Source organism: Macaca mulatta, chromosome 5 (assembly GCF_049350105.2).
Source record: "Macaca mulatta isolate MMU2019108-1 chromosome 5, T2T-MMU8v2.0, whole genome shotgun sequence".
NCBI classification, from domain to species: Eukaryota; Metazoa; Chordata; class Mammalia; order Primates; family Cercopithecidae; genus Macaca; species Macaca mulatta.
Window position 1 is genome coordinate 193,648,543 of NC_133410.1, and position 14,198 is coordinate 193,662,740.

At 46.6% G+C, this 14,198-nt stretch overlaps 1 protein-coding gene across 6 annotated transcripts in view; it reads left to right on the forward strand.

Moving 5' to 3' along the window:
* Positions 1-2,634: 2,634 nt before the first annotated feature.
* The window catches only part of SNX25 (sorting nexin 25), a 146,322-nt gene continuing 134,758 nt past the window's right edge, over positions 2,635-14,198 (forward strand). For 5 of the 6 annotated variants that reach the window (XR_013417426.1, XR_013417427.1, XM_015139609.3 and 2 more), the window contains exon 1: positions 2,635-3,305. Coding sequence is in view for 4 of the 6 variants with exons in the window: in XM_015139609.3 (XP_014995095.3) it covers positions 2,880-3,305 (426 nt within the window). In the remaining 2 variants the exon portion in view is untranslated. The remainder of the gene's footprint in view (positions 3,306-14,198) is intronic. The other variant, XM_078002500.1, reaches the window with a different exon arrangement.

Sequence of the window (14,198 nt, forward strand, 5' to 3'; positions counted from 1 at the left end):
CACACAGGGTGGAGGCTGGACTACCATTTGTTAAACAAATGTCAAAGTGTCAATGCTGATTTAACCGCAATACATTTCTCCAAAAAATATATACAAATGTGCTGTGAGGAAGTTTTCTGACCCCAGGCTTACATTTATTAATATCTGCATTACTCCTGGGTATAACATATGTGGGTGTATTGGAAAGATCAGGGTCTTAAGAGTTACAGGCCTGGCCTGTCAATAAGTTTCAGACCAGTTGGTTCAAGTTATAATCACTTAGCATTTGTTAGGAGGCTAAGTTGCTGCTATTCTCACAAAGCTACAAAACTATCCACTTTTTTTTTTTTTTTGGAGACAGTGTCCTGCTCTCTTCCCCAGGCTGACGTGCTGGCGCCATCTGGGCTTACTGCAATTTGTATCTCAGGTTCAAGTGATTCTCCTGCCTCAGCCTCCTAAGTAGCTGGGATTACAGGTGCACGCCATCACGCATGGCTAATTTTTGTATTTTTAGTACAGACGGGGTTTTGCCATGTTGATCAGGCTGGTCTCAAACTCCTGACCTCAGGTAATCCAGCCACCTCGGCCTCCCAAAGTGCTGGGATTACAGGCATGAGCCACCATGCCAGGCCCAAAACTATCCACTTTTAAGCATAGAATACAGATCAGGATCAATAATTTAACTTTTTTTTTTTTTTCTGTAATATGAGATGACTAACTCACAGAATTCTTAGGAAGCATCATGGCATAGTGATTCAATGCACAAGCTCTGAAGCTAGACCACATGGAGTAACAACTAAATCCTAGTTCTGTTATTTATTAGCTTTGTGATGTTGAGCATGTTATCTTACCTCCTGTGCTTCAGTTCCCCACTGTGTAGATGGAGATATCTGTTGGGGTTGTTATGAAGATTAAATGAAGTATGTTTGGTCCTTAGAATAGTATCTGGCACACAGTAAGTGCTGTTAGTTACTATTATGATGAGCTAGCGCTAAAATTGAAAAATTAATTTAAATTTATCATAAAGCCTTCAGAATACAGTCCTCGGCATGTAAATGATCAAAAAACATAGATTTGGTTGTTGGTGATAACAAGCCACTATGCTTTATTTGAATAATTTGGGTTTGTAGGGTACACTTTGAGGGGCTCCAGTTGGCTGAAAATTAACTATTTTAGAGGCAAAAGGGCTTCTTCAAAATTAATTATTCTGCTTTATTTATTGTATTTTACTTTTTTGAGACGAAGTCTCACTCTGTTGCCCAAGCTGGAGTGCAATGGCACGATGTCAGCTCACTGCAACCTCCACCTCCCAGGTTCAAGTTTCACTATGTTGGCCAGGTAGTCTTGAACTCCTAACCTCGTGATCTGCCCGCCTCAGCCTCCTAAAGTGCTGGGATTACAGGCGTGAGCCACCGCGCCTGCCCCTATTTTCTTAAAAAAGGAGAAGGAAGCTGGTAACTTCTTTTGATCATCACCTTGGCATGGCAAAGTAACATCTAGCATGAGGCACTCTTCATTTCTGACTTAGAAGGTTTAAGAAAGAATGAAGTGAGGCCGGGCGCTGTGGTTTATGCTTGTAATCCCAGCACTTTCGGAGGCTGACGCGGGCGGATCACGAGGTCAGGAGATCGAGACCATCCTGGCCAACATGGTGAAACCCTGTCTCTACTGAAAATACAAAAATTAGCTGGGTGTGGTGGTGGACGCCTGTAGTCCCAGCTACTCGGGAGGCTGAGCCAGGAGAATGACTTGAACCCGGGAGGTGGAGATTGTAGTGAGCAGAGATCGCCCCACTGCACTCCAGCCTGGGCAACAGAGACTCCGTCTCAAAAAAAGAAAAGAAAAAAGAAAGAATGAAATGCCCATGAATACCAATTAATACTAAAAGTAAAAGCTACATCTGCTACTTTATTAGTCTTAGCAGTAATTGCCAGTGTTTAAGTAGCATATTGGCATCTAATTAGCAAGCGTTACCTGTATATTACTGGCTGGGACTATGACAGAAGAAAAGGCAAATATATACTCTAAAAATTATTTGGACCACGTTCTTTTGCGTGGCTGATAGCATTTGTGCTGAATAGTTGGGGGGAAAAAAGAAACAGAATTGGAACCAAAGTGATGATGGGCAGCTGCCTGCACCCTGTTACACCAGCAGACTTCTGTGGACCTTTCCATAGCTAGGAATTGCAGGCTTCACTTACTCCACCGCACGTGTCTGATGCCTTGCTTAAGGCGGCAGGGTGGGAAAGGGAAGGTCTTTAGAAACTGTGACAGGCAGGCTTGGGAACAGCTGCCTATTTAAATAGCGAGTGAAGACCAGGCGGAAATGTTGGAGGCTGCAAGCAAAGAGAAGAGGTTACTGCCGGTGATGAGCGGAGAGGGAGAATTACGGGATCACCTGAGCTGGGGAATTACCAGCGCCGCTGACACCTGCAGCAAAATTTTCCACGAACAGACGGCATCCTGTGGAGGCGGAGGGGAGCGTGGGAAAGAGCGGTGTGCGCCGCGCTGGGTCGCGCCCCCTCCCCGTGGGGCCCCGTCCCGGACCCCGCCCCCGCGCTGTGGGTGGGCGCCTCCTGGCTGTCACTCAGCTGCCGCGGTGGCTCCGGGCCCCGCCCGACACGCACTTCAGGGCGGCCCCGCCCCGCCCGCGTCAGGCTGGCCAGGCTTCAGTCACAACACGGTGGGGCTCCCTGGCTGCGCCCGGCCCGGCAGCTACGGGCCCAGCGCCTGGTAGCGGCGCTGAGGGGTCGCCGAGAGGGGCCCGGCGGCGTCTGCGGGGGCCGCTCCCTCGGTGGACCGCTGGCGAGGCATGAGCGCGGGCTCCCCCTGCCTCCGGAGCGCCGGCGGGGGACCGCGGGGCAGGAGATGTGCCTGTCCTTAGCGGCCCAGGAAGCAGCATGCACCCCGATGCGACCGACAGTGGCGGCGCTGGCCTCAGCCCCGCGCGGGCCGCAGGCGCCGGCGGCCGTCCTGCCCCGGGCTTCAGGCACGAGCGGCGGCCGGAGTCCCCGGGGGACGCGGAGGCAGCAGCGGCGGCGCCGGGGGGCCCGGGCGGCCGGAGCTGGTGGGGGCCCGTGGCGGTGGCCGCACTCGCCGCCGTGGCCCTCTCCTTCCTGGGGCCCGGCGGCGGGGAGGCTGCAGGGGCCGCGGGGCTGAGCTCCGTCCTGCTCAGGCTCAGCCTGTACCTGAGCTGCGCTGCGGCCGCCTTCCTGCTGGGGACCCTGTTCGCCCTAGTCTGCCGGAGCCCGCGCGCCCCGCCGCCCGACTTCGCCGCCGCCTGGAGCCGGCTGGCCGCGACCTCAGCCGCCCGCCGCCCGCCGTGGGTAAGTACCCGACTCCTGGCCACCTGGCTCCGCCGGCCCTTCCCGCTTCCGGTGCCAGCGCCCGCGCTCCGAGCCCCGGGGGGCCGCGGCGTGCCCTTCTCGAAGCGGGAAGCCCGGAGCTGTGGGGCTGGGCTGCGGCCCCAGCACCCCGCGTGCGGCGGGCTCCGGGCTCGCGCTCCGCGGTGCTGGAGGAGATACGCGTTATTTACTAGGCTCTGTGGTCACTCGACAACCATCCTCAGTCACAGCCCTGACGGTCTCCCCGGACCTTCGGCGTCGCTTGCCGTGGGAGGGTAAGAAGGCAATCACGGCGTTCGCTCCGCGCAGGCTCTGCGCGCGGTCCTGGCCATCCACTTGGTTCTTCTGGCCGTTCTCGGTGGGAGGCAACTTTATGACCGTTTGCTGATGAGGAAAGTTGCTTCGGTCACTGGCCCCGCACCTCACCCCTCAAGCCCGCGTACGCTTCCCACCACCCCATCCTGCCTTCCACCATGCTGATAAGTATTGGAGTAGTGCAGTCCCCGGCGGCTTCTGTGATTTGGAAGGGGGATGCCAGAAATCACTGGTTTGCACCGAAAAGAAAGCCATCCTCAGCGTGCTGTGGGACATTAGGGCTGGGGCTAGGGAATGTAGGAAAGCACAGCATTTTAAATGAGCGCTTCTCATCCTCAGTTGCCAAACCCACTGCCCTATCTTTCTTTCACATTCCTTCTCATAAGCCTTTAAAGGGAACTTTATTCTATCCCAGCTTAAAAATTCACTGCTCGACAGAGTGATACCATCATTCCACTGAAAATGCCCAAGCGCTTTGGGGTAAGAGAAATGGCAGTGGCTCAACTTCATAAGAATATTTGTTAATGATCATTGTCCCCAGGGTTTGTATTTGCTTATCACATGACCTGCTCACTCCTTTATTTTAAAAGAAAGCATCACACTTCACCAAACTACTCTCAGTGTGTTAGTTCAGATTGCAGCACTGAGATAATGGCGGAAGGCTGTAGTAGGTAACAGACATTTCACTCAGAAGCTGATAAACAAGGCAGTATATTAAGGAACAGGCATCTCCTCATTTTAGAAGTGGTCTCAAAAATTAGTAACGTTTGTTTCTCTTACAAAATTTCCACTTAGCCATCCGTTTTTCATATCTCATTTAGCAGGAGTTGGGGAGCAGATGTGTCTCTCCTCGCTTTTTTTTCTGCAATGACAAGTAAGATTTTACTAGTTGATTTGTTGATCAATAAAATATGACTTAATTCTTGGGTATTGTAAGATGTTATAATTGATTCAGTAAATATTTATTGAGCTTCTTGTGTGAGCCAGGTACTGTTTTGGAAGCTGAGGTTGAATCAACAAGACACGTAAATATCCTGCTCTCTGGAGATCTTATGGGGGAGCAGGCAGCAAATAAATACTGTGGGATAGTGATAAATGCTTCTGAAACAGTGATTAAGAGTTAAGAGACAAGAGGGACTAGCAGGTGGGGGAAGAAGTTTAGAGGGTTAGGTCAAGATAAAAGTCCTGGTATTACAGTCCATCTCCCAGGGCATTGAAAGCCTCCTGTTGTGGGTTAGCAATCTGTTTCCTGGAAAATGCATTCCCCCAGATTTGCCAGCTCACTGGCACCTCTGGGTAGGTAAAACGTGGATTATCATCTAGAAAGATTGTTTAGTAGAGGAGTTGGAGAAAATAGTATTTTAAAGGTGACAGAGAAAATGAAGCAGCATGTATAAATCTCTCATGAACACTACCCGAAGATTTCAGGTAATACAAGAGGTGAAGTATAATATAAGGAAAAGGAATATTGATAATTATTTTTGTCCTTGAATTCCTAAAATAGCCTTAAATAAGAAATTAAGTGCGTTAGGGGCCAGGCACAGGTTCACCATGTTGCCTAGGCTGGTCTTGAACTCCTGAGCTCAAATGATTCTCCCTCCTCAGCCTCCGAAAGTGTTAGGATTACAGGCAGTAGCCACTGTGCCTGGCCTAACCCTGTCTCTTTAAAAAAGAAAATTTTAAGTGCATTAGGAAATTACATTCTGAGTTATGTATTGCTTAGAACTGAAATACATGTCATTCACATGAAATTCTATTTTCTTTGTAGTACTGGTACTGTTTACTCAAGCCTCTAGTGCTGTATTTCCAATAATTTGTGTAATTTGTGTGCTTTTTTTTTTTTTTTTTTTTTTTTGCTTTGAGACAGGGTCTGCTCTGTTGCGCAAGCCCCCATGCCCGGCTAATTTTTTGTAGAGACAGGGTCCTCAAGTGATCCTCCTGCCTCAGCCTCCCAAAGGGCTAGAATTATAGGCATGAGCCACCGTGCCTGGCTATGTGTGCTTTTTAAATGTTCTCTTCTTTATGAATGGAAGAGTGGGAAGCAGAAGCATGTGGTGTAGTATAAAATATCTACAGTCAGTGCTGTGCGAGCTGGACCACACAGGTCAGCTAACATATGTGGAGGGGGAGGCTGTTTAGCAATGAACCAAATGGAGCTCCTTAGAATAACGGTGACTACTGTACAAATTTGGATTCAGCGTGAAGAAGAGAATCCTCATTTATTCTTACATATTTTGAGTTCTCCTAGTGTGAGCTATACATGTCAGACACTGGGATCAGTCCTTCTAGCTATGTATCCCTTCCTTCCCTTGTTTTTTCTTCTTGACTTCTTTTGGCAGAGGAAAAAAATGCATACACTGTTAAACATAGGTAACTAGGGAAGCCTCACTGAAAAGGGAAAGGTGATTTTATGTCTAGAGGTTTTCAAATGCTTCTGTATGCTTCATAGGGTAATAGTTATCCATTGTAAACTGCCTGTGGTTAGGACCTGTGATTGACACCTTTTGTTATCGCTTATACCTAGTAGGAGCTCAAGAAGCGTTCGCTGATGATGATGACGAAAGTTACGTCCATTTGTGGTCACTAACTTAGTGCTTTTCCCTTCCAGTTGATCTTGTATCTATTGAGCATCTCCTATGTGCATGGATTTTGATTTACTTGGATGAGAATCTGTCGATTAAAGTTCTAAAAATAATTTTCATCTCAGAAATTTCATCCCAGACTTCCGTGGTACCTTCAGATAGCACAGAAGCTTTTATGAAGGTCAAGAAGGTTGATGCTAAAGTCTTGACAGATGATATCTGGACCCCAGTTTAGAAAAACTTGGACTTTTGTTACAGGTGAGCAGCGTGGAACTGTGATGCTCTAGGGCCAGCCTGCTCTTGGTGTTGACGGTTGTGAGTCCAGCTTTGTTGTGTGGGTTGTCGCAGTATCGTGTCCCGTGTCCAAGGTTGTTTGATTTTCTGCCAGGCCAGTTAACTCACCTGGGTCTGAACCTCATGTTTACTAGCCACAGTTACTTGACCTCAGCACTTGATCCAGCCAAAACAACAGCAAGAGAAATAGGGCAAGAATGAATCCATAGTTCAGAAAAACTTGTTATCATCACAAGATCAGCAGTTCGAAGTGTATCTTCTCATAATGGAAAAGAGGACACCATTTCTTAGGTTTTGATGGTAGGAAGGTAAAATAGAGAAACTGTCAGTTTTTCTGTGGTGTAGTCTAATGCAGATTTTTCTGTTTTACTCTGTGGTTTATTAGATCTTTTTTTTTTTTTAAAGACAAGGTCTCGCTCTATTGCTCAGGCTGCAGTGCAGTGACCTGACCATAGTTTAACCGAGTACCCCCACTTTCCTAAGAGATGGTTTAATTATTTTTCTCTCTCTTCTTTTTCCCCCAGTTCCCCACTTCCCCTTTAGAAATGCAAATATAGCCTGTTACCTCCCCTTTAGCAGACTCTCCCTGTAGGGCAAGTTCATCTACCTGCCAACATGCTCAGCCCTTAGAGACTTCTTTCTTTATGTCCCCTGAGTTCAAAAATAAATAAGCAGTTGCTAATGAGGATTGGAGGGCTGATACAAGAAGTCCACAGAAGTTGGGTGTGCTGGGTGTGGTGACACACACTTTTAATCCCAGTGCCTTGGGAGACCAAAATGGGAGGAATGTTTGATGCCAGGGGTTGGAGATCAGCCTGGTCAACACAGAAAAACTCCATCTCTACCAAAAAAAATGACAAAGAAAAAAAATTAGCTGGGAGTGGTGGTGCACATCTGCAGTCCCCAGCTACTTGGGAGGCTGAGGCGGGAGGATCGCTTGAGCCCAGGAGTTTGAGGCTGCAGTGAGCCATGATCACACCGCCATATAGAGTGAGACCTTGTACCTTAAAAAAATAAAAATAAAAAGTTGAGTGCTCAGTAGAATATTGGAAACTAAAGGCCACTGCCATGTGAAGAAAGCATTAATGAAAGACTTAAAAGTTTAGCCAGAAAGTAGTTTAACAAGTTCATCAAATCGGATTAATAAGCATTTACTGAATGTCTGCCACCTACCTCATATTCTGACCTTGTGAGGTAATTTTGTTGTCTAGTTAGTTGCTGAGTGCCAGTGTCAGACACAAAGTGTGTGCTCAATAGATGGATTTTTAGAAGAACAATTTTAAGTATCCAACTGACATTTTTAGGTCTGAAATTTCAACCACAGTTTCCTAGAGAAGGGTCAGAGCTTTGCAATAGGTGGCATTAAGAACTGGAATAATGCTTTCTGTAAGCACATGGCACTGTTTTGGGTGTTGGGGAAGATTCCAAGATGCACAAGAGTACTCCCTTCCCTGCCCTCTCCAGCCCAGTAGATTCAACCCACAGGGAGGCCTGGGTGGGAGACCAGATGTTTGTAGAGACAGACAGTAAACACATTCACACAGCAATCTACTGCTCCAGTTCGCTTGGGTCAGACGACTAGGATTCCTAAATGAGTTCTTTTACTAATACAAATGTTCTTTGAGTAAAACAAACTCATTTAGTTACTCGAGGGGAAAAGGAAAAGAAACGGGAATTAGGGAGACTACATACAGCCTCTTTGTGACTTTTTCCTTTCTTGTGCTAATGTGATAAACTAATCCTCAGTCATTTGATTATGGATAATGGCATGTAATATATTTACTGTCTTCAGAATATTCTTTTGTATTTTAACTGGGGAATTTAAGTCATGGCAGCCACTGAGAAAAATACTTTTGAGGAAGGTGGCTTTTTGAAAACTTTAAATCCTCTCTGTGGTATAAGCGTTGTTTTACATTAAATTCATTTTTTTCATTTAAATTCATTTCATTTCATTAAATTGCATTTCATTAAATTTCATTTAAATTAAAAATGAAAATTTTTCATTTTCATTTAAATTAAATATTTTTCATTTAAATTCATACAAGATCTGGCTCTTTCGCCCAGATTGGAGGGCAGTGGTGCCATCTTGGCTCAGTGCGATCTCCTCCTCCCCGGCTCAAGCCATCCTCCCACCTCCTGCCTGAGCTTCCTGAGTAGCTGGGACCACAGGTGTGCACCACCACACCCAGCTAATTTTTGTATTTTCGGTAGAGATGGGGTTTCGCTATGTTGCCCAGGCTGGTCTCAAACTTCTGAGCTCAAGTGATCCACCGATCTTGGCCTCCCAAAGTGCTGGGATTACAGGTGTGAGTCACCTCGCCTGACTTAAATTCATTCTTTTTTAATTTAATTTTTTCCATAGGTTGCACAATCATATGATTTTAAAAAAGCATGCAGAAAGGTATACAGTGAAAAAACATCTTCCCTCTAGGCAGCCACTATTAATAGTTTGTGTTTATTCCAGATATATTTGACACACATCTAGGCACATACACACATGTATTCAAAAGGAGAAGTTTTTGATACATATAATCTTGGTATGTGAACAGTGATTACACATAAAGGAAAATTGTTTTCTGTATCATCTGTCATGATGGAGCTATTAAGATTAGTCAGCATAAGATGAAGTTGTAGATGAATAGTGATAACTTCAAAGTGTGAAGGTACAATACATAATTAGGCCTGGGACAGAAAACAGTGCTAATCAAGTGTACCTAGGAAATGACAAAAATGTGTATTTGTTTGTTTGCTGTTTGTTTTTTTGAGATGGAGTGTCGCTCTTGTTGCCCAGGCTGGAGTGCAGTGTCACGGTCTTGGCTCACTGCAACTTCTGCCTCCTGGGTTCAAGCGATTCTCCTGCGTCAGCCTCCGGAGTCGCTGGGATTATAGGCACCCGCCACCACACCCGGCTAATTTTTATAATTTTTAGTAGAGATGGGGTTTCACCATGTTAGCCAGGCTGGTCTTGAACTCCTGACTTCAGGTGATCCACCCGCCTCAGCCTCTCAAAGTGCTGGGATTACAGGCGTGAGCCACCTCCCCCGGCCAACACGTTTGTATTTGAATTTAGCAAAATCGTCTAAAGGAAGCAATATGTGTTCTTCTAATTTTTAAAAAACAACAAAATGGGTCCAGAGTACATGTACCACTTGTGATTTGAGTTACCAGTGAGTATGTGAGATGACTCACAGGAGCTAGGATTGGAAAGGTAGTGTTGGCCAGGCCGTGGAAATGCCGGGGAATAGAACTGAATTTTAGTCTTCAGGCGTGGTGACTGTTGGCATTTTCTGAGCCCAGGAGTGATAGCATCAGAGCTGTGCTTTGAAACATTGAATGGATATGTGATTGGGATGGACTTAAAAGGAGAAATACTGGGCCGAGTGCGGTGGCTTATGCCTGTAATCCCAGCACTTTGGGAGGCCAAGGCAGGAGAATTGTTCAAACCCGGGAGATGGAGGTTGCAGTGAGCCAAGATCACGCCACTGCACTCCAGCCTGGGTGATAGAGTGAGACTCTGTCTTGAAAAAAAAAAAAAGAGAGAGAGAGAGAAATACTGTGTAGCTGCAATGATGAAAAGTGAGCGTTAATGAAGCTGTGTTTTTGTGAACGGAGACAACAGGCAGTACCTTCAGGAGTGAGTGAGACTTTGATACGATTTTCATTAGTTATCATTACAGATAGGTTCAAGAATATTCTCAGGAGGGCCCTAACATTTCTTTTAAACAATAAATTCAACCCCAAACCAAAGGATCCCACAGTATATAACAGCAGATGTATCCTAGGAACGTCTCCCAAGTTGAATATTCTACTTGGAGCCTTCTTAGTTCTGGCCGTTCCCAGGGGATTTATTTCGCACACCTGAGCCTTAAGCTGCTTTTGTTTTTGAAGCACACTGTCACATTGGTCATGGTAATTGACTGTTGCCTCCCTAAAAATATCTTAGGCTTCGTTTCCCAACCATATCATTTTGGGGATGGGAAGTGCCCTAGATTCCTTAAAATGTAGAATTCTTTATAGTCAGAATGGTACACATGGTTGTGCTAGAAAGGTGACGCAGCAAGTTTGGTGCCAAGGGTTCAGGACACAGAAAATGAACAGTGTCTGTGGAAGGCTGTTAGTATTGAAACAATTGCATACCACCTTGCCAGCATTTTTAACATTGCAGCTGTACTTTTGAAAGAAAAAATTGCAAACTCAGAACCTGTATTTTTATCCTTCACAGCTGTAGGTCACCTATCCCACCTAGGTTGTTTGGTTGAATGGGGATGACAGGTAGGTAGGCAGCCCTTCGCAGGGGCTCTTCTAAATAGCCTGAGGATTTAGGTCTAAGTCACACCCTGCTTTAGTCTAGGAGTGTGTGCTTCTATAGTGTTTTGAGACGGAGTCTGGCTCTATCACCCACGCTGGAGTGCAGTGGCGCATTCTTGGCTCACTGCAACCTCCGCCTCCCGGGTTCAAGTGATTCTCCTGCTTCAGCCTCCCAAATAGCTGACACTACAGGCGCCCGCCATCACGCCCGGCTAATTTTTGTAGTTTTAGTAGAGGCAGGGTTTTGCCATGTTGGCCAGTCTGGTCTCGAACTCCTGACCTCAGGCAATCCGTGCCCCTCGGCCACAGAAAGTGCTGGGATTACAGGCATGAGCCACCACTCCTGGCCTGCTTCTGTAGTTTTTGTAAGTATGGTGGAACTTTCCAGAAATCCCAGCAGGTTTGTATGTATGTTGGTGGGCCTCTCAGCCCAGCTGCTGCTTTGGGAGAAGGCAGCTAGGTGTGTGAGGTATGCCTGCTTTGCCCCTGCAGCTAGCCAGCACTCAGCAGCTACTCTAAGCACTTGCCAGTCCTGCTGTTTGTCAGCCCAGGGTTTCTAGGTATGAGTAGCCACAAGCTGGATATAAAGAAAAATGAATATGGTTTAACTCTAAGTAAAATGCTTCTGAAGCCAAGAGGGGAGCAAGGGATTGTGCATCTTTAGGATAAGACACATAAACTTGTTTATTAGGCTTCTAGGATCTATTCAATAGGCTTTCTATTTTAGTGTGGAATATATCTCTTGGAAAATTAGATAAGTATTTTACAAATACTCATTTCTAAAGTAACCTGAATTTCTGTAGTTCTCACCCACCTGTATATATGGGTGAGTTTACATAAATTAAACTAATTTTAAAGTTTTTTTAATGAAGTTCTGATCGCATACAGAACCTCATCCTCTTGCAGTACTCCTACGTCCTTGCTCTACCACCCCATCAGCGTTTCCGGGAGCCACAGACAGTGTCCCATGTATTTGGGGATAATTTCAACTTCCATTCTTCCATTCTTGTTGCCTGCAAAGCACTGGAGAGAGGTCCCTGTGCTATGGCGCCACTGCCAGTCTGTGAGAAAGATGTTCCCTGCCAGGGTGCTACTGTCTCAGTCCTCCAGGGCTGCGTGTCTGGAGGGGCTTGGTCTGTCCTTCGGGGTTTATCTAAGCCAAGGCCCCATGTATGCTTTATAGAAGCTGGGAGGTTAGCCCTGTTTCTCTCACTCAGGCTTGTTTTTATTTTTATTTTTATTTTTATTTATTTATTTTTTTTGAGACGGAGTCTTGCTCTGCCGCCCAGGCTGGAGTGCAGTGGCCGGATCTCAGCTCACTGCAAGCTCCGCCTCCTGGGTTCACGCCATTGTCCTGCCTCAGCCTCCCGAGTAGCTGGGACTACAGGCGCCCGCCACCTCGCCCGGCTAGTTTTTTTTTTTGTATATTTTTAGTAGAGACGGGGTTTCACCATGTTAGCCAGGATGGTCTCGATCTCCTGACCTCGTGATCCGCCCGTCTCGGCCTCCCAAAGTGCTGGGATTACAGGCTTGAGCCACCGCGCCCGGCCATGGCTTGTTTTTAAAAAATGTTTTTGGGCCAGGCATGGTGGCTCACACCTGTAATCCCAGCACTTTGGGAGGCCGAGGTGGGCAGATCACAAGGTCAGAAGATTAGGACCATCCTGGCTAACACGGTGAAACCCTGTCTCTACTAAAACTACAAAAAATTAGCCGGCGTGGTAAGCACGTGCCTGTAGTACCAGCTACTCAGGAGGCTGAGGCAGGAGAATCACTTGAACCCTGGAGGTGGAGGTTGCAGTGAGCCAAGATCGTGCCACTGCACTCCCGCCTGGGCCTACAGAGCGAGACTCTGTCTTAAAAAAAAAAAAAAGAAGAAAAAATGTTTTCTTCTTATGGAAGCTAAGGAACTTATGCCCCTCCTTGCATCTCCTGTGAAGACAGCATCTTCTTTTTTCTTGTGGCTTCTCTCCATCTGGCTCAGACTGACTGCTGGGATCAAGCCAGGGCCTTCTCTAGTCTCCAACCCTGAGTCCCTACACATAAGCCACCTCCCACAAGGCCTCTTCCTCTTATGTAAATCAACTCATGAAAATACATACCTGAGGGCTGCTTGCAGGCTGCCAATTTGTTATACATGAAATCTACATCTCAACTGTTCCAGAAATTTCCATGTGTTTTTCCTGAAGCAGAGTTGTTAATCTCTTTTTTTTTTTTCTGATTTTTTTCCCATTTCACTGAATCTTTCTTTTTTTCTGAAATTGCAACCCCTAGATAGCTCAGAAAGTTGGATGTTTCCCAGATTTGCATTTGGGTCATTCTTGAGGTCTCATTCTTTATTCTCTTAGTTTAGGGCAGTCTCAACTTTGGCCTCCTACAATAATCATCCCTGTTGACATTGAGGACTTAAGAGATTTATTCCTGAGTTTCAGATCTAGTTTTGGGCCTCAGACTTATTTATTCAACTGCTTAACTTGACATTTCCACCTGGCCGTCCCAGTGGTACCCGAAGCTTGAGTCCATGACATCTTATGACCAATGTCTGTCTCTGTTCCTCTTGTTCCTGTGTCAGTGAATAGCACCTCCGAAAGTCAGGTCCCACAACTGAGTCCTTTTTTTTTTTGAGACGGAGTCTCGTTCTGTCGCCTAGGCTGGAGTGCAGTGGCGCGATCTCGGCTCACTGCAACTTCTGCCTGCCAGGTTCAAGCAATTCTCCTGCCTCAGCCTCCCGAGTAGCTGGGATTACAGGCGCCCACCACCACGCCTGGCTAAATTTTTATATTTTTAGTAGAGACGGGGTTTCACCATGTTACCCAGGATGGTCTCGATCTCCTGACCTCGTGATCTACCCGCCTCAGTCTCCCAAAGTGCTGGGATTACAGGTGTGAGCCACCGCGCCCGGCTTAACTGAGTCCTTCTTGACATCTCCTTCTCCTCATACCCCATAGGCACTCCATCAAGTCCTGTCCTTTTACCTCTTTTGTTAATTTTATTTTTTTATTCATTTATTTATTTTTGAGACAGGGTGTCAGTCTGTTGCCCAGGCTGGAGTGCAGTGGCACAGTCATGGCGCACTACAGCATCGGCCTCCTGGGCTCTTGTGATCCTCCATGCCTCACCCCCACAATAGCTGGGACTACAGGTGGGTGCCACCACACCCAGCTAATTTTTTTAATTTTTATTTTTCTGAGACAGGATCTGGCTCTGTTGCCCAGGCTGGAGTGCAGTGGCATGATCTTGGCTTCCTCCCACTTCAGCCTTTCAAGTAGCTACGTCTAAGGGTGCGTGCCACCGCCCTTGACTAGTTTTTGTATTTTTTGTAGAGACGGGTTTCACCATGTTGCCCAGGCTGATCTTGAACTCCTGAGCTCAAGCC